General features: G+C 42.0%; 2 protein-coding genes across 2 annotated transcripts in view; both read right to left on the reverse strand.

Moving 5' to 3' along the window:
• Window positions 1-467: 467 nt before the first annotated feature.
• LOC115112673 (ubiquitin-conjugating enzyme E2 A-like) lies at window positions 468-5983 on the reverse strand. Its single transcript, XM_029639703.2, has 6 exons — window positions 5787-5983; window positions 5068-5148; window positions 2047-2072; window positions 1700-1789; window positions 1517-1605; window positions 468-1298 (listed from the first exon to the last, which is right to left on the reverse strand). Exons 1-6 carry the CDS (start codon window positions 5828-5830, stop codon window positions 1170-1172), a joined length of 459 nt encoding a protein of 152 aa, XP_029495563.1. The 5' UTR covers window positions 5831-5983; the 3' UTR covers window positions 468-1169.
• A 5258-nt stretch (window positions 5984-11241) lies between these two features.
• ankrd10b (ankyrin repeat domain 10b) overlaps window positions 11242-22278 on the reverse strand; it is a 28632-nt gene continuing 17595 nt past the window's right edge. The window contains exons 4-6 of the mRNA XM_029639713.2: window positions 16240-16508; window positions 15499-15621; window positions 11242-12062 (exon numbers count right to left, since the gene is read on the reverse strand). Coding sequence (XP_029495573.1) covers window positions 11791-12062; window positions 15499-15621; window positions 16240-16508 — 664 coding nt within the window. The 3' untranslated portion in view covers window positions 11242-11790. The remainder of the gene's footprint in view (window positions 12063-15498; window positions 15622-16239; window positions 16509-22278) is intronic.

Raw genomic sequence — 22278 nt, forward strand, 5'->3', positions numbered from 1 at the left:
AGTGCGTGACATCAAATCCCCTTGGCAATGGGCCTGTGTTCATGGGGACTTTCACTTGACACCAGTAAGGTGAATTAAATGTATCTCGTCCAACGGTAGTATTAAATCAAAAGTATTTACATCATATAGAAACCTAGCCTAAAATCCTTACCAAGGGGTTCTGCAAATGACATATCCCCCTCTGATCTTTGCATACTGCCAGTCAAAAATAGCAAAGCAACAACTCGTGTCATTTGGTGTTGTGTACACAATCACTCCATGCGGTTCTGCAATTGTGATTGGTTTTAGATGTGGAGTTCTCATTAAGGTTTGCCTCAATAGTGTTAACAGATGCATGAACTTTGAAGCTAGTTTCACAGATCACTGATATCACATTATTTGCCACAAAGCTAAATATAGAATGGATTGATGAATACTGTAGGGAGCACATGGTTTACTGTCGGTATCCAAGAGAAACAGTACTACGGTCAAAGTAAAGGTAGTTTTGCCTTTATTTACAAGTGCTGGAAAAAATGACATGAACAACCAGTGCAAAATCTGTACATAAATCCAGATGTATGTTTTCCTATATACATTGAGGGTACTGAACAACATGAATGCACTCACTGTCATGCATGTAACAGAGCTCACAACACAGCAAAGACATGGGTTAAGCTTGTGGGTCTGATTCTCAATCAGGGTGTTTAGGATGAACACGGGCAGCAATTGTCCAAAGAAAGGTAGAGCTTGATAGCTCAGATGCTGCTTTGTAAAATTAGCTTGATATAAATTAAGGGGAGCACACCAAAGAAGGAACCTACAAGCTAGGTTATCATAATTGATATTTCTTCCAAACTTTAAACAAATTAGTCCAACTCATTTGTTTCAGTGAAGGGATGAGGCAAGGTAATTGATATCCAAAAATGGTCCTCAATTGAAGAGCGTAGTGGCAAAGGCAAGATTCAGCACATACGTCCCGATAGGCCAAAATATGAGGGGAAAATACAAAAAAAATAAAAAATACAATCACTCCAAGCGTGTCAGAAAAAAAGAGGTTCTACAAGGGAAGGGAGAGGTAAAGTGCATAAAAGCTTAAAAAGAAAAACTAAATGAAGATGTACTCCACTAGAACTCGAGTCACACACAGCGCAGTGCTGGGGACAGAGGAGGACAGAAGGGAGAGGGTCTGGTCAACTGTCCCTCCAGCTTTGTTCTACAATGGCCGACACACGCTTCTCGTACTCCCTCTTGTTTTCCTGGTAAAGCTGGGCCGCCTGACTGTTGGCCGGACTGTTGGGGTTTGGTTCGTCTAGCAGGGACTGGAAGGAGGGAAGGGAAGGGAGAGAGGGGTGATAGGCCAACAGAGTAAATGAGACAGGCATTCTACAGCACACGGAGTTTGGCATAACAGTAGGAATATGCACCATGGCACTTCAGTATGGAAAGTCTAAGGTCTGTTGTGGCTTATCTCTGCTCCGTCGCAGTAGGACTAAATGTTGACAGGAGGATGCATGGAAAACATGATAAATGTGTCTACCTGGATTGAGGTAAGAATGGATGATACGTCATAGGTTGGACTCCATCGATTCTGTAGAATGTCCAGACATATACTCCCATCTGCATACACTAAATAAAATGGAAGGGTAAAAATAGTGTTAATCTTTGTAGGCAATACTAATCATTATCGGAATGTTTTGCTACTTTCGTTGTGACAACATACCATTTGGATGAAACATCTTTGACACAAATCTCACTGTGGGGGGTTTGTTGGGGTATTCTTCTGTGAACTCAACAGTGAGCTTAAATGTGCCTGGAACATATAAAAGATGGAGGGAAATATGAATTAGAACCACGGCTAATATCACGCAACCAAGAATGTTAGAAACGTGTTTTTGCAATTACAGCTGTTGCATTATCTGCAATAACACTGTTAGATAAAACAGGGAGTTGATGATTGACTGCTCTAGCCTACTTCATGTGGAATTTATCAAATCAACAATGTCACACAAACCTTAACTGCACAGAGTATGCAAATAGAAAGAATGGGGTGTAGAGTGCTGTACTCACCATCCTCAAAAGGTGTCCCTTCTGGGCTGTAAAGGGAAATAAATATGTTAAGTTTGTGTGTGCATGAAATATTAATGTGTCAGTTCCCCATAAATAAGTTATACAGATGAAGGAACATTACAATGAGCAGATAATTCACTTAATTGTTGGTATCATTGGCCTAAAAAGGTCTCGACATGACCTGGCTCTCACAGAATGACCAATAACTAGCAAAGGCTGTTTCAGAACCCAAACTCAGCAATATTTGCTGATGGAGCATGGTGTTACATAGTCCTTTACCATGACTCTCACCCAGTTCCATGATATTACACATAAGAGTCATTGGAAGAAGGCGTCTTCTGTACAGGGGAGTTTTGTTAAGAGCCCTGGCGCTAGGTCTGAACATTAACATGCATCACTTGTGCTACCATTTTGGGAGCATAAGGACTATCTTTCATATCAGCGAGAAAAACACAAATAGACACACACCTTTATAGGGTTAGAATTCCCACACCGCCATAGCTCCATGTTAGAGCCTGTGTTTACTTAATAGGGACTAGCTCCCGCTGCGGGGATCAAATCAGCGGAAATTTCAAGAGCGCCACGTATAGTTTTTGATAAAACTCAAACTTTCATTAAAACACACATTCAAGGTACTGAATTAAAGCTACACTCGTTGTGAATCTATCCACCAAGTCAGATTTGTCAAATGCTTTTCGGCGAAAGCATGAGAAGCTATTATCTGATAGCATGCAACCCCAAAGTACTGGACGTCACCTAAAACGACAGATTTTGCGGTAGCCGGCGCTACCCAAAACGCAGAAATAAAATATAAAACATTCATTACCTTTGACGAGCTTCTTTCTTGGCACTCCTAGATGTCCCATAAACATCACTATTGGGTCTTTTTTTCGATTAAATCGGTCCATATATAGCCTAGATATCGATCTATGAAGACTGTGTAATCAAGGAAAAAAACTGAGTTTTATAACGCCACGTCATTTTTTTAAATTAAAAAAGTCGACTATAAACTTTCACAAAACACTTCGAAATACTTTTGTAATGCAACTTTAGGTATTAGTAAACGTTAATAATCTATCAAAATGATCACGGGGCGATGTATATTCAATAGCTCCACGTCCTGATATCATGTCCAAATATTTCTCAACCAAAACATCCTGTCGGAGACCGGAAGAAATGCGCTGCCTCGTGTCCGTTTGACCAAGAAACAAATCCTAGGCAAATGACAAGACTGTTGACATCGTGTGGAAGCTGTAGGTATTGCAACCTCGGCCCCATTTAATGTGGTTCCCATTCAACAATAGGTTCAAGTGGCGCATGGATATATTTTCCCATTTTCAGTGATCAGATTTTCCTGCGCTTTTCGATGAAACGCACGTTCTGTTATAGTCACAGCCGTGATTTAACCAGTTTTAGAAACGGCAGAGTGTTTTCTATCCACACATACTAATCATATGCATATACTATATTCCTGGCATGAGTAGCAGGACACTGAAATGTTGCGCGATGTTTAACCTGTTACTCCTACCCCCTACTTTTTTGAACATTCTGTTAAAAATCGCGCAACATTTCAGTGTCCTGCTACTCATGCCAGGAATATAGTATATGCATATGATTAGTATGTGTGGATAGAAAACACTCAGACGTTTATAAAACTGGTTAAATCACGGCTGTGGCTATAACATAACGTGCGTTTCATCGGAAAGCGCAGGAAAAACTGATCACTGAAAATGGAAAAATATATTGCTGCGCGACTTGAACCCATTGATAAAGGTGAACCACAATGAGGCTGAGGTTGCAGTACCTACAGCTTCCACACAGTGTCTAGAGTCTTGTCATTTGCCTACGATTTGTTTCTTGGTCAAACAGATGCAAGGCAGCGCAGTTCTTCAGGTCTAGGACCGGATATTTTGGTTGAGTTTCTAGCCGGACATTTTTCCAGACGGACAGCTATAGAATATACTTCGTCTTGTGATTAATTTGATCGCTTATTAACGTTTACTAATACCTAAAGTTGCATTACAAAAGTATTTCGAAGTGTTTTGTGAAAGTTTATCGTCGACTTTTTGAATTTTAAAAAATGACGTTACGTTATGAAACGCTGTTTTTTTTCGTTGATCACACAGTCTACATATAACGATATCTAGGCTATATATGGACCGATTTAATCGAAAAAAAGACCCAATAGTGATTATGGGACATCTAGGAGTGCCAACAAAGAAGATGGTCAAAGGTAATGAATGTTTTCTATTTTATTGTGCGGTTTGTGTAGCGCCGAATATGCTAATGATGTTGTTTACGTCCCCTGCGGGTCTTTTGTGGTGTTACATGCTATCAGATAATAGCTTCTCATGCTTTCGCCGAAAAGCATTTTAAAAATCTGACTTGTTGCCTGGATTCACAACGAGTGTAGCTTTAATTCAATACCCTGCATGTGTATTTTAATTAACGTTTGAGTTTTAACTAATACTATTAGCATTTAGCGTAGCGCATTTGCATTTCCAGAGTTCTGGATGGGACGCAAGCGTCTCAGTAGGAGCAAGAGGTTAACAAAAAGCTGCGAAAATGCGCATGATCCATAACAGGTTAGACAGAGCGACAACTTGTGGTACTTAGCTCTTTAGCATGCGCGGAACACCTGTGTATAACGAAAGGCAGCCAGAAACGTGTTGTCACTGAAAAATACTGTCGGCTGCAACTGTGATAAAACCGGTTAAAACAGTGTTTTGTTTTTTGCATTAATACTTGTGATATGAACGTAAAGGGCTTCATATTTATTGAACTCGATTCAGTCGACTCGATTCACGTTTACAAATTGAGTATTTGGCTGTTTTCTCGGCCAGTCTACTGTTACCACTGAAATTAACACACGGTCCTTGGATCTTAAGGATTGAAGGTAACGCTAGGCTCCTTATGAGTAGATATTTTGCTAGGTGTTAATGTAATATTTGTACTGAACATCTGTGACAGAGAACACAGTCTGAATGTGCACATCGGACCGGTTGCGCTTTATCGTCTTACCCGAATATGACTGCATTCCACACCATGATGTTGTTTTCGGAAGGGGCACCACTGACACCAGCCGGAGGGTCTTCTTGTAGCCTATGGGGTCCGAGGAAAAGAAACAACTTCCACGTTTCAAATTACTTGCTACCTAACTTAAGCAACTGTTAGCCCTATTTTCAAACTGATAGCTGTAGTATATTACAACATTACTGAATTAGTGTACTCTTAATTTACTTGCAATATTATCAACCAATGCAGAAACCCTAGATTCGTGTTTAGCTAAAAGTCAGTCGTATTCATAAACGTTATGCATGGTTTGATATGAAGTTCAAGAATGTCGCAAAAAAATATCCCTCGAAATATTAAACACATCCTGAGTAATTTTATGACATCTAGTTAATTTAACTCAGTTTCGTTTGCGAGTTAACTATGGTGCCTTGGAGAGCGAGTTGTTTTCTTAGCTAGCAGAGTAACGTTAGCTGGCTAGTCAAGTCTTGTAAGCAAACTAGCTTGCTGACGAAATAAGTCGCTAATGGGTCGACTTTAGCGGCAGACTGTTGTGTAAAGCATTCGCTATTTTCAAAGGCAACATAGCAAATTTGTTAAACTAAATAAAACACCAAATATCAAATAGACGGCTGGATGACTTGGTCGCGTTAGCAAGCTAGCCAAGTACCCTTAGCTGACAAGCTAGCTTCAGGCATATCATTAACCGTGAAAAATGTTCAACTCACCGCTTAAAATCTCTCATCAGTCGTCTTCTTGCAGGAGTAGACATCGTAAACTAAATATATATAAAGGTAATACAAATAAATGTACTGCTTTGTTTACACTAAATGTATTTATAATATAGCTAACTGGTTAATGTTGTGTTTACAACAACATTCAGTTCCTTTTTCGCTGTCGCCTCTGAAATCCTATCCTCCTACCCTAGCCGCTAGTGCGTGGTTTATTAGGCGATACCACTTCAGCAAATAGGCGACGTATTTTGTGTATTCTTCTTAAGTAAAACGATACATTAGATAATTTAGCTTTTAATGTATTTTCCCTTGAATGTGTTACTTCTTCCTTAAGTGTGTGAATTGAATGGCGTATGATGTATCAAAAAACAATGTTTAATACGTGTCCAATTACATAGTCTCACCCTATTTTTCTTTTTTGTCCTTTGGCTCTGAGATCGTGTTTGACGGGGGGCGTGGTTACAATGACGTGGTGTTTGTACAATGAGGTCAATAAATGTCCAGCGATCAAGGTCGGCCAGGCCTGGGCGACAGCTGACAAACGGGTGTTCGCACACGTGAACAGTATATGGAGAGATCAAAATCTTCTTTCCGGAGTAGACATCGTAAACTAAATTATGTAAAGGTATTACAAATAAATGTACTGTTTTGTTCCAGGCTGTATCACAACCGGCCGTGCTGGGGAGTCCAATAGGGCGGCGCACAATTGGCCCAGCATCGTCCGGGTTTGGCCGGTGTAGGCCATCATTGTAAATACGAATTTGTTCTTAACTGACTTGCCTAGTTACATTTAAAGGCAAATAGTGCTTGGCAAATGAGTAAATCGCTCTATGCATCCAACTATTCGGTAGCAGTTCAGTACAACATATTATAGCTGCCTGCATATTGTTGCATTCTGTTATGCAATCTTACCTGTATTCTTTCTGTCCTGTGGTGTGTGATCATAAGTTCTGAACATGTCAGGAGAATCATACTAGTACCAAGGGAATTATACTGAACAAAATAAACTCAACATGCAACAATATCCATCTTTTGTCACAAAAAAGGGGGTGTGGATCAGAAAACCAGTCAGTATCTGATGTTTTATTTATTTTATTTAACCTTTATTTAACCAGGTAGGCTAGTTGAGAACAAGTTCTCATTTGCAACTGTGACCTGATAAAGCGTAGCAATTCGACACATACAACAACACAGAGTTACACATGGAATAAACAAAACATACAGTCAATAATACAGTAGAACAAAAGAAAACAAAAAGTCTATATACAGTGAGTGCAAATGAGGTAAGTTAAGGAAATAAATAGGCCATGGTGGCGAAGTAATTAAAATATAGCAATTAAACACTGGAATGGTAGATTGGCAGAAGATGAATGTGCAGGTAGAGATACTGGGGAGCAAAATAAATAAATACCAGTATGGGGATGAGGTAGGTAGATAGATGGGCTGTTTACAGATGGGCTATGTACAGGTGCAGTTATCTGTAAGCTGCTCTGACAGCTGGTGAGGGAGATGTGAGTCTCCAGCTTCAGAGATTTTTGCAATTCGTTCCAGTCATGGGCAGCAGAGAACTGGAAGGAAAGACGACCAAAGGAGGAATTGGCTTTGGGGACGACCAGTGAGATATATCTGCTGGAGCGCGTGCTACGAGTGGGTGCTGCTATGGTGACCAGTGAGCTGAGATAAGGCGGGGCTTTACCTAGCAGAGACTTGTAGATGACCTGGAGCCAGTGGATCTGGCAACGAGTATGAAGCGAGGGCCAACCAACGAGAGCGTACAGGCCACAATGGTGGGTAGTGTATGGGGCTTTGGTGACAAAACGGATGGCACTGTGATAGACCGCATCCAGTTTGTTGAGTAAAGTGTTGGAGGCTATTTTATAGATGATCGCCGAAGTCGAGGATCAGTAGGATGGTCAGTTTTACGAGGGTATGTTTGGCAGCATGAGTGAAGGATGCTTTGTTGCGATATAGGAAGCTGATTCTAAATTAAATTTTGGATTGGAGATGCTTAATGTGAGTCTGGAAGGAGAGTTTACAGTCTAACCAGACACCCAGGTATTTGTAGTTGTCCACGTATTCTATGTCAGAGCCGTCCAGAGTAGTGATGCTGGACGGGCGGGCAGGTGCAGGCAGTGATCGATTGAATAGCATGCATTTAGTTTTATTTGCGTTTAAGAGCAGTTGGAGGCCACAGAAGGAGAGTTGTATGGCATTGAAGCTCGTCTGGAGATTAGTTAACACAGTGTCCAAGGAGGGGCCAGAAGTATACAGAATGGTGTCGTCTGCGTAGAGGTGGATCAGAGAATCACCAGCAGCAAGAGCAACATCATTGATGTATACAGTTAAGAGAGTCGACCCGAGAATTGAACCCTGTGGCACACCATAGAGACTGTCAGAGGACCGGACAACAGTCCCTCCGATGTGACCACCATTTGCCTCATGTAGCGTGAAACATCTCCTTTGCATCGAGTTGGTCAGGCTGTTGATTGTGGCCTGTGGAATGTTGTCCCACTCATCTTCAATGGCTGTGCGAAGTTGTCGTACATGCAGGCCATGGAAGAACTGGGACATTTTCAGCTTCCAGGAATTGTTTACAGATCCTTGCGACATGGGGGCGTGCATTATCATGCTAAAACATGAGATGATGGTGGTGGATGAATGGCACGACAATAGGACTCAGGGTCTCGTCACAGTATCTCTGTGCATTCAAAATGTCATCGATAAAATGCAATTGTGTTTATTGTCTGTAGCTTATGCCTGCCCATACCATAACCCCACACCACCATGGGGCACTCTGTTCACAACGTTGACATCAGAAAACCGCTCGCCCGCATCTGTGTCATTGTGTTGTGACAAAACTGCACATTTTAGTGGCCTTTTATTGTCCCCAGCACAAGGTGCAGCTGTGTAATGATCACTTCCTAAAGATTGGAACGCGGCCGCGGTCATCCACCCCCCCCCCTTCAAAGGGGGAGACACTCTAGACCCAAACTGTTACAGACCTATATCTATCCTACCCTGCCTTTCTAAGGTCTTTCAAAGCCAAGTGAACAAACAGATCACCGACCATTTCGAATCCCACCGTACCTTCACACTATGCAATCTGGTTTCCGAGCTGGTCACGGGTGTACCTCAGCTACGCTCAAGGTCCTAAACGATATCATAACCGCCATCGATAAAAGACTGTAATGTGCAGCCATCTCCATCGACCTGGCCAAGGTTTTCGACTCTGTCAATCACCGCATTCTTATCGGCAGACTCAACAGCCTTGGTTTCTCTAATGACTGCCTCACCTGATTCACCAACTACTTCTCTGACCGAGTTCAGTGTCAAATTGGAGGGCCTGATGTCCGGACCTCTGGCAGTCTCTATGGGGGTGCCACAGGGTTCAGTTCTCGGGCCGACTCTTTTTCCGTATATATCAATGATGTCGCTCTTGCAGCGGGTGATTCTTTGATCCATCTACGCAGGTGACACCATTCTGTATACATCTGGCCCTTCTTTGGGCACTGGGTTAACAAACCTCCAAACGAGCTTCAACGCCATACAACACTCCTTCCGTGGCCTCCAACTGCTCTTAAATGCTAGTAAAACAAAATGTATGCTCTTCAATCGATTGCTGCCCGCACCTGCCCGCCTGTCCAGCATCACTACTCTGGACGGTTCTGACTTAGAATATGTGGACAACTACAAATACCTAGGTGTCTGGTTAGACTGTAAACTCTCCTTCCAGACTCACATTAAGCATCTCCAATCCAAAGTTAAATCTAGAATCAGCTTACTATTTCGCAATAAAGCCTCTTTCACTCATGCTGCCAAACATAACCTCGTAAAACTGACTATCCTACCGATCCTCGACTTCGTCGATGTCATTTACAAAATAGCCTCCAACATTCTACTCAGCAAATTGGATGTAGTCTATCACAGTGCCATCCGTTTGTCACCAAAGCCCCATATACTACCCACCACTGTGACCTGTATGCTCTCGTTGGCTGGTCCTCGCTACATATTCGTCGCCAAACCCACTGGCTCCAGGTCATCTAGAAGTCCTTGCTAGGTAAAGCTCCGCCTTATCTCAGCTCACTGGTCACCATAGCAACACCCACCTGTAGCACGAGCTCCAGCAGGTATATTTCACTGGTCGTCCCCGAAGCCATCTACTTTGACCTCCTTTCCTTCCAGTTCTCTGCTGCCAATGACTGGAACGAACTGCAAAAATCTCTGAAGTTGGAGACTTATATCTCCCTCACTAACTTTAAGCGTCAGCTGTCAGAGCAGCTTACTACAGAGCTGCAGCTGTACACAGCCCATCTGTAAATAGCCCATCCAACCAACTACCTACCTCATCCCCATATTTGTTTTGTTTTTCTGCTCTTTTGCACACCAGTATTTCTACCTGCATATCCTCATCTGCACATATCACTCCAGTGTAAATTGCTAAATTGTAATTACTTTGCCACTATTGGCCTATTTATTGCCTTACCTCTTTACTTCATTTGCACACACTGTTTACAAATTTTGCTATTGTATTATTGACTGTACGATTGTTTATCCCATGTGTAACTCTGTTTTTGTCGCACTGCTTTGCATTATCTTGGCCAGGTCGCAGTTGTAAATGAGAACTTATTCTCAACTGGCCTACCTGGTTAAATAAAGGTGAAATAAAAATGTTTAATAAATGAATAAAAATGTTGTTTAATCAGCTTCTTGATATACCACACCTGTCAGGTGGATGGATTATCTTGGCAAAGGAGAAATGCTCACTAGCAGGGATGTAAACACATTTTTGCACAAAATCTGAGAGCAATGTTTTTTGTCCATATGGAACATTTCTGGGATCTTTTATTTCATCTCATGAAACATGAGACCAACACTTTACAACACTGTTTATATTTTGGTTCAGTGTACATATAAAAGAGATGTCGATTTGTCCCATTATGGAGGCCTAGACCACACTGCGCATGTCAGCCAGGACACACATGCACGGGGACAGAGCATAAATCCATTGCCTGCAGTGTTCCCGTGCAGTTGCCAGGCACCTGGGTGGTCAAATGGTGTTGAATAACACTCACTATGCAAACACGGGGACTTGTTGCAGTAAGTACAGGTGCATTGAGTACAACTCAAACCCATTATTTAACAAATGGGTCATGTCATATGCAATCCAACAGAGGGTCCAGAGCACCCAGGGTCACTTCACTCAGTACAAAAAGTACATTGAAATTCCAATCCCATGTGTACAATTTGGAAGTTCAATTTCAGTTTACTTATTGAATAAACTATGGGAGGAAATAGATGAGGCATAAATAATACAGGATAGTAGTTCATTCATTTTTGTTGTTGAATATCCTATCTGTATTTCAATGTCATAGCATACTGTATTGTTCCCCATCCATTAGTGCATACAGTTACATCTCCTGACAATTAGAAGAATAATCACATCTCAATGTGCTTTTAGGTCATTTAATTTATCAGGATACAGATGAACGATGACAAAACAAAACCTGCCTCATAGTTAACAGACATTCTTCAAACAAACAAGGGTTTCAAAGGTTGAGGCATCATTTCATTACTCAGAAAAACCCATCTCATTTGAGACATCTGACATAACACTTTCCTTTACATTCAGGCTAGTTTTGACCCGAGGATAACTGAACAAACAGATGTATAAACATTAAGTTGAAAATAAAGAGAATGCATTATATGCCTTAACTGTAGCTTTTTCTTTAGCCACTCAAAATCCACTTTTCACATCACAAAAAGGTATCACGAAACAAGTGACTGTTTTACAGAACATTTCATATCCATAAACTGAAAAGTAAACACTCCCCTTCAGGAGAGATGGCCCTTCCCTTAACATAAATAAACTACACAATGACCATATAAAGAAGCAGCCACTCAACACACTTCATGGTTTTAAGGCGTATGAATGCTTGCTTACATCAAGCATAAATGACAGGCAAACCGAGGGATGGCCTGACAACGGGATCCTTCCACCCTAGGAGCCATGGTAGAGGAGCATGGTGCTGAACAGGGCATGGTTATACTGCTGATGGTTGTACTGCTGCTCTGCCTTCACCGATGTCTGGTGTTCCACCTGGCTGCCCGCATTACCAGTGGCAACCATGTGCTCTGCTGCATCCCTGTAGAGGTGGTGGGGGACGATGTCGGCAGGGGTGATGGAAGAGTCACACCCATTCAGGTGTGTTGGGGGGCAGTGCCTGTTTAAGGGGATCCCCTCACACCCTAAACCTGCTTCTAGAGGGTCACCTGCCATTGGAAATGAGACACCCGGTCAAAATGATTTCAAATACTGTGTTTGCCAGTACAGGGCCACAACTTCATACTTAAAGAGATAAGCAAATATATACGATTTGATTTTGTTTTGCACAACTATTCCCCTTAGAGAATAACATTTCAGAAACTATAAACCTGTGACTCAACCTATGCAGGAATTCAAATCAATAGGTTGCCAAATGGGTTACAGAAAATTTTACATAACCTCGTTATCCTTCACCCTTCTACTTGATTGCACTGGGTCACATCCTGATTCACTGTACTCTTCCTGGTTATATTGACACACCAATCACTGCTCCTCCTTGGCACACTTCCCTAGTTTCTCCCCCTTCCCCACTCCCATTGGTTCAGGCAAGATGAGACGATCAAAGTCCCTTATAGATGTCAACATAGACGACAACCTCATAAAACACCATGCTTAAGATAATTTCAATGAGACAATCATATAGTCCTAGAAACAAGAAGTTAACATGCTGCCACCACTTGCTGTAATGGGGCATATCCTAACAGGCTGACTACACCGCTTGCATCGCGGGTGATAGCATTGCAAAATAAATGTAGAAATCTATATTATTCAATTATTGCACCTACAATGCTCCCTCGCGCCAACAAGCATCTGCGTTGCCAAGGGGCTAAAATAGAAGTCAGTTCTATTTGTGATGCAGATTGCGCTGCAAGTCCTGTCTCTCCCATCTTCTCATTGGTTTACAGAAGCAGGTACCCACGTGCCATCTCCTCGGTTATACCCACGTGGGTGACTGAAAGACGAACGAGGTCGGTGGCGGTAATGCACCTCATTTATGAACATTGCCAATCGCAATAAAAAAAGTCAAGAGAATAAAAATCCTAGGATAGATGACTAGAAACGAGTTGGTTGACCGTTTTGTGTGGATTAATTGTTGGAGTAGAGGACCTTGTGCATTTCAGGTAAAATAACAACTCAAGGTTTATATCCCAGGACAAATTAGCTAGCTACAGCAAGCTAGCTAAATAGGACACATTAGCTAGCAAGTGCAAGCTAACAAGCTAAATTGCCATAAATGTTTCATGCTTTTTGAACTGTCCCAAAATTAATGTAATTGGTTCAGAGTTTGTTTTGATATTTTAACCTGCGTGTCGTGATCACGTTTGGTGTGGGGGGCCAAAATACAAGCTAGCATGATAGCGCACGTGCGCAGTTGGGTTACCGGTTTGACCTCGGTAACCCATTACCGCCACTGACCTTGTTCGTCTTTCAGTCACCCACGTGGGTATAACCGAGGAGATGGCACGTGGGTGGGTACCTGCTTCTATAAACCAATGAGAAGATGGGAGAGGCAGGACTTGCAGCGCAATCTGCATCACAAATAGAACTTGACGTCTATTTTAGCCCTTGGCAACGCAGATGCTCGTTGGCGCGAGGGAGCATTGTAAGTGCAATAATTGAATAATATAGATTTCTGAAATTATTTTGCAACGCTCGCGCCACGTAGTCAGCCTGTTAGAAACAAGACAGCACAACTGAGGGCCTGCCCAGCTATCTCAATATCACTAGAGGGCACCAAACCTCCCAGTCATTCAGGGCACTTCAATTGAAAGATGAAATAGATTACTCCTCAGTGTGTTCAGACCAATGTTGAGATTCTTTCTCATGTACACAAAAAAAAAACAAAGCCACCATCATGTTACTCAAAGGAATGAACATTTAATGAGTTTAAAAGTATACAAAACTACTCAACACTGAGCATCAGAAGCTCTAATAAATGCAATCTACTCATTAACATTTGTGATTCTGTACAAACCAAATAGTAGTGCAGGGCAGATTCCTTGACAGAACAATTGTCCTTCATGTATGAAGCAGATGGATGGGAGGAGGGATTTTAAGTTTGTGAACAATATATTTACGAAGGTTCCTTTTTTTCCCTCAAACGATTTCCAGCCTTAGGAAAGAGTAGCTTCCCCTTGTTTCGTGAAAATGGTAGCACTACTAATCACACTCATTTATCAACATTTAACTTTTGACATTAGTGAAGTTAGCAAAGTAATAGTACATTATAATACAACAAAACAAGCCAACACTTGAAAAACAGTCAAGATAAACTTACACCATTTTCAACCACACACACAATAGGTACTAGGCTATACAGAAAAGAGTACAAAGTCCTCTGCTAGAAAATCAGAAAGAGAAGGGGCACTAGAAGTGTCTAACAGAACCAAAGTCTACAGTCTGCTAGCGAACAGGACAGTGTCAGTTCAAATAGCACCTTGGACATACCTAAAAGCTCACATAACATAGAAAAGCTGCATAGCGAAGGTTTATGTACTCTATATATTTATGTAAAGATATGCTTTGGCATAAGAGTTCTTGTATAAAAAAAAAAAACTAAATAGCTTTATAGCTACAAGACAAGAGTTAATACAAATGTTTCTCAGAGGGGAAAATTTAACTAATAAAACAAAATATGCTTCATCTTATTACACTGAGGGTAGGAACATTCTCTAGTGGCCTCTTCATTCTGACATGAGATGGACAAATTCTGTCTGTTGCCCCTTATTGGGCGGAGCAGCGTCACAATGGCACCACTAAATACAGTACTCAGTAAACACATCACTGTCTAACTCATCATCATAAAAGGGCAGAATGCTGTCATTGCATATTCATGATGCAGAGGGAAACGTCAGTGCAGCCTCAATGACTTGAAGTCTAACCTTCTCCATAAACTGAGGCTTGTTTCAGTACATTGTACCCAAGGTGTGGGCGTTTCTACATTAAAGAACTGTAATTATCATTTGACAACGTTATTACAGTTAACATTGTGCAATGTAGGGGCGGTGAAAGGATAATTGTGCAAAACAGAATTCACTCATCCTAAAAGAGGCTTTGCCAAAAACACAAGAGATTTTTTAACAAGAATATTGTGTATCATTCAAAGCTACCATTAAAACAAAACACAAAAAACTCATGTTTCTCTAGCGATTATGGTAGCAAGGCAATGTTTTTCATAACATGTATGTACAATGTGTACAATACAAGTTATTTACACCCATATTTTTAGAACCGCAAGAGTATAACATTACCATGCCAAAAACCCAACATTACCATGCCAAAAACCCAACATGACCATGCCAAAAACCCAACAATACCATGCCAAAGAAAGTAATGCCATCTGTTGGAAAACATGGCCAGAGGGCCTGGTGGACATTCTACCAAGATACAACCACTAGGAGGGTCAACACTCTTACTCAACACACTAAGGCCTCTACAGGTAGGCGTAGGAGTTAGTGCAGCGACAGGGGATCTGCATGGAGGCCACAGTGAAGATCTCCAGCTCCTTAGCGGCTGGGGTAGACACCTCCACTCCCCCCTGGCCCACCAGGCCTGGCACCGGCGCAGACCCATTCATCCCAAACGCAAAGGGTCCTGGCCCACCTGAGCTCACTGCCGGCGGCGCTGCTGACTCCATACTCTCCTGGTGCATGCTCTCCATCAGTACCTCTCCGACACCGCAGACCAACCCATTCCCGTTCAGCATCCCCAGCGGCAGGCACAGACCTGGTGAGAGCAGTGGATGAGCGTGTTGAACTACCATCAAGAACAGGACTAGATGAGAACACAACATACAGGGCAGAAAACCCTACAGGCCCAGAGGTCATTCCATCATGCACAGCTGCCTGGGCATAAGGGGAGACTGCAATTTAGCATGCTAGAATAATCAAACTTACTCAGTGAGTCCAAAGCCCAATTGTAAGCTTCATTCAGCAATAATCATCCACTTCCCCATTACCTGATACCCTGCAGCGTCAATCAACTTCCTGGCAACCACTCACAATTCTACTCCAGAGTTTGCAGAAGTCCAATAAAACAAGCCATACATTTACACATGCCAACATCAGAGGCCTGGCAAGCAGCCACAGGCAAGTCCCCTCCCATCCCCTTCTTCATACTGCTCATTGTAACGCTGCACAATAATGTATACAACCAGATTCTCAATAGGCCAGCACTCAAAGGTTAATCATGGTTTTACAACAGGATTTTATGAGGTTTTGACACTTGATGCTTTATCACGTATAATTATGGAAAGTCATGAAAAACATTTATAATCTCCTCCCAGGTTTGATTAGGTTATTTTTTATAAAGTATAAAAAATGCTAACAAATGCAAAAACCTAACCTTCAGTTCTGGCCTTCTTGATTTGATTGTCTTCCATGTTATCAAACGACCTCTTTCTATTTGGTGCCCCGTTAAGGAGGCTCCGCCCTTGAATGAGAGGGTGGGAGTGGCCTCCGTTCTGGATGGCACCGTTCAGACCAAAGCCATTAAGCTGGGTCAGGTTCTGGTACCGCTGCAGGTTCTGGGCATTGGATAGTATCTCAGCACACTCGTGAAACCCCTGGGCATGGGCCAGGTCAGCAGCGGACAGCCCACTAGCGTTCCTCATACTGTGCAATAAGAGAAGAGAGTGTTAGAGAAACCCACACCCTGCCATAGCCAGGGATCTCACACACACACACACACAGGTCCCTGACTGCCTCTGCTAGCCTAACATCATCATCTCTGAGTGAGAGATGACAACTGATCCTATTAGATCATTTCTTCACCTTTGTTAATGATAATTTAAGGTTTTGGAAATAAAATGTATTTTTAAATGACACGTAAATATGTCCACTGCAAGAGAACATGATAAACAACTGTTATACATACATATGAATAATGCGTGAATCTCAAAACCAAAATCACTTCCACATCCCAGAAATAGTTTTGTTCAAAATGTCAAAAATATTCCTTAGGTTGATTTCTGGTATCAAATGTCTGAAAGATTGAGCAGAAGAAATGTACGTCCTTGGAGATCATGGACTCGTTCAGTTAAAAGCCATCACAAAGAGGAATTGTTCGGTTTTGGATTGGTGAAGTCCCAAATTGGCACAAATTTCCAAAGGAAGACATTTCCTTCACATTAAAAGTTATGCAAGGTGGTGTCAATTCTTGACGTTCAGGTACAGAGCTGTTGAGCAGGTTTACAATCATGGTCAAGTCTACCTTGTGGAAAATGTGCATGTATGCATGTATGTATGAGAGAATTTAAGAAAAGTGCCTTTGAAACTTTAGATCTAAAAAAGCTGAATAATGACAATCTTGACAAAGTGAGTAGAAGAGACTGGCAACACAGGATCAAAGTTCTCTTTCTAAATGTGGTCAAACTGCAGGCCACAGGACAGGCATTGAGGTCCTCCAACTCCTCATCGGTTAGGCACATATCACAGGAAGCAGCCTTTTTCAGTACATCCATGATGTCCATGTTTTGATGAGACACAGAAAAGAAAAGAGGGAAAAGACAGGGAAAGAAGAAACGAACAGAACTGCAGAGTCTTCAAGGAACAAGAATGACCAAAGATGTCTTCGTTCTTCCAGGATAGGAAAGTGAAACAGAGACTCGATGAGTTGGAGCTCAGTGCCACTCACTGTTTAAGAAGAGAACATTTTTTAAATGAAAACAGACATGTCGTAGTGTCAAAGCAGCTGGCATCCAATCAGAAGAACCCAATAAGGTTAAGAAAACACCTACCATCCACGTTGGTATCGCAACAGACAACAACAATACCAATGGGTGATTTGGTCTCAGATTCAGGCGTGTGCATAACAGTCTGTTTAATCATTTTCTGTTGCCGCTATAAACCTGTAATAAACATACAGTAGGACTTTATGAATGAGCAAACAGCAATGCAGTGAGCATGATTTCCATAATGCTTCTAGATATGCTATAAGGCAAGGATGTCACTGGGTGGGTAACACTTCAGCGTTTAGCGTCACTCTTGCATCAGTGTTTGGGCAGCTCTCGGTCTGGATTTTTAAATCATTGGGTAAAAAATGTGAAAGGGATAAGTGAGTGTCAAAGCACATTAGTCTAAAATATAGTACTACTCTAACCTGGGTACTAAGTCAAATATAAAGCTATCAAATAGGGCCAGACCAATAAGACCCGCTTCTAAGTAGGTCATAGACAAGTAAAGAATTGCCAGGTCACTGTTCCTGTCCTGGCATGCGTTGTAGCAAACCAAAAACATTCCCTTGTAAGGATAGAGGTCTGCGCTGCCATGGAACCAGTTCAATTCATTTCCTGGAAGTGTCTAGAAAAATACTCTAAGCAAACGGAGGCCATAAGCTTGACTGTCTGGATGCCAATTGCCCAAAATTTCTGCTGGCTGGCGGGAGAACAGTTCCACACTTGTTATTTCTGAGGCTAAACACCATTGGATTCTGCGGGAAAATGATTGTGCAAGGCGAACAACCAGGTCTTTGTGAGGGGAAGAAGGTTGAGGCAGGCCTGTGTGTCAAGGAATGAACTTCTATTTGGAAATGAGAAAACGGGAACACTTGACCTTCTGTGGGCAGTGTGCGCCTCTCATAGATTCCAATGATGCACTAAGAACAAATGAAATCTGAGAAACTACCCCAGTGTTTTGTGTTGCTGTATGTGGTCGTAGGATCATCATATGGATGTACTGTAGAAATATCAATTGTAAATATACATAAAGTAAAAGGTGCAGCAACCCAGTGACATCCAGGAAGTTATACACACACACACACTTCAGTTTAGATACGGTTCACTCATTCATAAACCCACTGCTTTGTTCCTCTTACACTCCCTATTACTATCTTAATGTGCAGTCAAACAAAAATACAAACAACGCACTGTAAATAACGTGCTTGAGATCACATTTCTCTGTTGAATAAGAATAAAAATAAAAATCACATAATTAACTTGCATACATATCCCCCCCCCCCTCTGCCCAAGTTTGAAAAAACAAAAATGAACGCTTCCAAGAGATTCTACCTTCAAGCAACAGCTTTGTTTATATAGAATGTTGTTGTGAGCATGTAGACTGACGGGTCTCACTAAGAGGAGTAACAATCATTCAGGGTGCCAGAGAATCTGAGACAACCAGTGTGGGGAACACGATGTGCACAAAGAACAAGACGCCACTTATTCTGTTCTGGCTTCTCTGAGAAAGAAGCCATTATTGTATAGGTAATCAGGTAACACTTCAACCCAACTCTCTGAGAAATAAGCCATTATTGTATAGGTAATCAGGTAACACTTCAACCCAACTCTCTGAGAAATAAGCCATTATTGTATAGGTAATCAGGTAACACTTCAACCCAACTCTCTGAGAAATAAGCCATTATTGTATAGGTAATCAGGTAACACTTCAACCCAACTCTCTGAGAAATAAGCCATTATTGTATAGGTAATCAGGTGTAATCAGATCCTGGAGTAACCGACAGGATAGCATACACCCAAAAGTACCAATGGTTGCAGTTAGACAGGTAGCCCAATACTGATATTTTTCCCACCAATTGGTATTTTGACCAGTCAGATCAGATCTTTTCACATTGGATCTTTTTCAGATCTGTTGATCAAAAGACCAATAAGTGAAAAGAGAGATCACAATAGGGCTGCCTGTGGAAACGTATCCAAAGTGACAGGTTGCTCCTCAGACTACCTGATGTTACATTAATGAGTGACATGTAATGTGATACGTAAACGCTTTACCCATACTTTTACCTGTACTACCATAATGGCCAAGCTTTCATCACCTCACACAGATCCTTTGTCAGTTATTGAGTGAAGAAAATAATGGAGCACTCAACATGATGTTATGAACAGACTGTAGCCCCCACCAATCTTCATTGAATATAACAAGGAAAGGTCTGAAAATAAAGGAAATACTAAAGTAAATTAGGGTACAAAGTATATTGTATACTTGGCATGTGTGGTTCCCGAGTTAAATAAGTCAAAATCCCATCATGTTTAGGGTCATGTATAAAAAGGCTGGGCAGGCCCCCATAGAATAATGTCCCAATCCACAGGGCACGAGTGGTCACAATGGTTCGATGAGCATGAAAACCATATGCCATGGCTGTCTCAGTCAACTCAATTGAACAGATTCTGGAGCGATGCCTGAGACAGCGTTTTCCACCACCAACAAATTCGGTGTTTTCTGGTGGAAGAATGGTGTCACATCCCTCCAATAGAGTCCCATACACTTATAGAATCTATTCCAAGGTGCATTGAAGCTGTTCTGGCTCGTGGTGCCTAATGTCCTATTACGACACTGATAGAATCTATTCCAAGGTGCATTGAAGCTGTTCTGGCTCGTGGTGCCTAATGTCCTATTACGACACTGATAGAATCTATTCCAAGGTGCATTGAAGCTGTTCTGGCTCGTGGTGCCTAATGTCCTATTACGACACTGATAGAATCTATTCCAAGGTGCATTGAAGCTGTTCTGGCTCGTGGTGCCTAATGTCCTATTACGACACTGTTAGAATCTATTCCAAGGTGCATTGAAGCTGTTCTGGCTCGTGGTGCCTAATGTCCTATTACGACACTTATAGAATCTATTCCAAGGTGCATTGAAGCTGTTCTGGCTCGTGGTGCCTAATGTCCTATTACGACACTTATAGAATCTATTCCAAGGTGCATTGAAGCGGTTCTGGCTCGTGGAGCCTAATGTCCTATTACGACACTTATAGAATCTATTCCAAGGTGCATTGAAGCTGTTCTGGCTCGTGGTGCCTAATGTCCTATTACGACACTTATAGAATCTATTCCAAGGTGCATTGAAGCTGTTCTGGCTCGTGGTGCCTAATGTCCTATTACGACACTGATAGAATCTATTCCAAGGTGCATTGAAGCTGTTCTGGCTCGTGGTGCCTAATGTCCTATTACGACACTGATAGAATCTATTCCAAGGTGCATTGAAGCTGTTCTGGCTCGTGGTGCCTAATGTCCTATTACGACACTGTTAGAATCTATTCCAAGGTGCATTGAAGCTGTTCTGGCTCGTGGTGCCTAATGTCCTATTACGACACTTATAGAATCTATTCCAAGGTGCATTGAAGCTGTTCTGCCTCGTGGTGCCTAATGTCCTATTACGACACTTATAGAATCTATTCCAAGGTGCATTGAAGCTGTTCTGGCTCGTGGTGGCCTAACGCCCTATTACGACACTGATAGAATCTATTCCAAGGTGCATTGAAGCTGTTCTGGCTCGTGGTGCCTAATGTCCTATTACGACACTTATAGAATCTATTCCAAGGTGCATTGAAGCTGTTCTGGCTCGTGGTGCCTAATGTCCTATTACGACACTGATAGAATCTATTCCAAGGTGCATTGAAGCTGTTCTGGCTCGTGGTGCCTAATGTCCTATTACGACACTTATAGAATCTATTCCAAGGTGCATTGAAGCGGTTCTGGCTCGTGGAGCCTAATGTCCTATTACGACACTTATAGAATCTATTCCAAGGTGCATTGAAGCTGTTCTGGCTCGTGGTGCCTAATGTCCTATTACGACACTTATAGAATCTATTCCAAGGTGCATTGAAGCTGTTCTGGCTCGTGGTGCCTAATGTCCTATTACGACACTTATAGAATCTATTCCAAGGTGCATTGAAGCTGTTCTGGCTCGTGGAGCCTAATGTCCTATTACGACACTTATAGAATCTATTCCAAGGTGCATTGAAGCTGTTCTGGCTCGTGGTGGCCTAATGCCCTATTACGACACTGATAGAATCTATTCCAAGGTGCATTGAAGCTGTTCTGGCTCGTGGAGCCTAATGTCCTATTACGACACTGATAGAATCTATTCCAAGGTGCATTGAAGCTGTTCTGGCTCGTGGTGCCTAATGTCCTATTACGACACTGATAGAATCTATTCCAAGGTGCATTGAAGCTGTTCTGGCTCGTGGTGCCTAATGTCCTATTACGACACTGATAGAATCTATTCCAAGGTGCATTGAAGCTGTTCTGGCTCGTGGTGCCTAATGTCCTATTACGACACTTATAGAATCTATTCCAAGGTGCATTGAAGCTGTTCTGGCTCGTGGAGCCTAATGTCCTATTACGACACTTATAGAATCTATTCCAAGGTGCATTGAAGCTGTTCTGGCTCGTGGTGGCCTAATGCCCTATTACGACACTGATAGAATCTATTCCAAGGTGCATTGAAGCTGTTCTGGCTCGTGGAGCCTAATGTCCTATTACGACACTGATAGAATCTATTCCAAGGTGCATTGAAGCGGTTCTGGCTCGTGGTGCCTAATGTCCTATTACGACACTGATAGAATCTATTCCAAGGTGCATTGAAGCTGTTCTGGCTCGTGGTGGCCTAACGCCCTATTACGACACTGATAGAATCTATTCCAAGG

The sequence above is a fragment of the Oncorhynchus nerka genome, linkage group LG3, assembly GCF_034236695.1.
Source record: "Oncorhynchus nerka isolate Pitt River linkage group LG3, Oner_Uvic_2.0, whole genome shotgun sequence".
NCBI lineage: Eukaryota > Metazoa > Chordata > Actinopteri > Salmoniformes > Salmonidae > Oncorhynchus > Oncorhynchus nerka.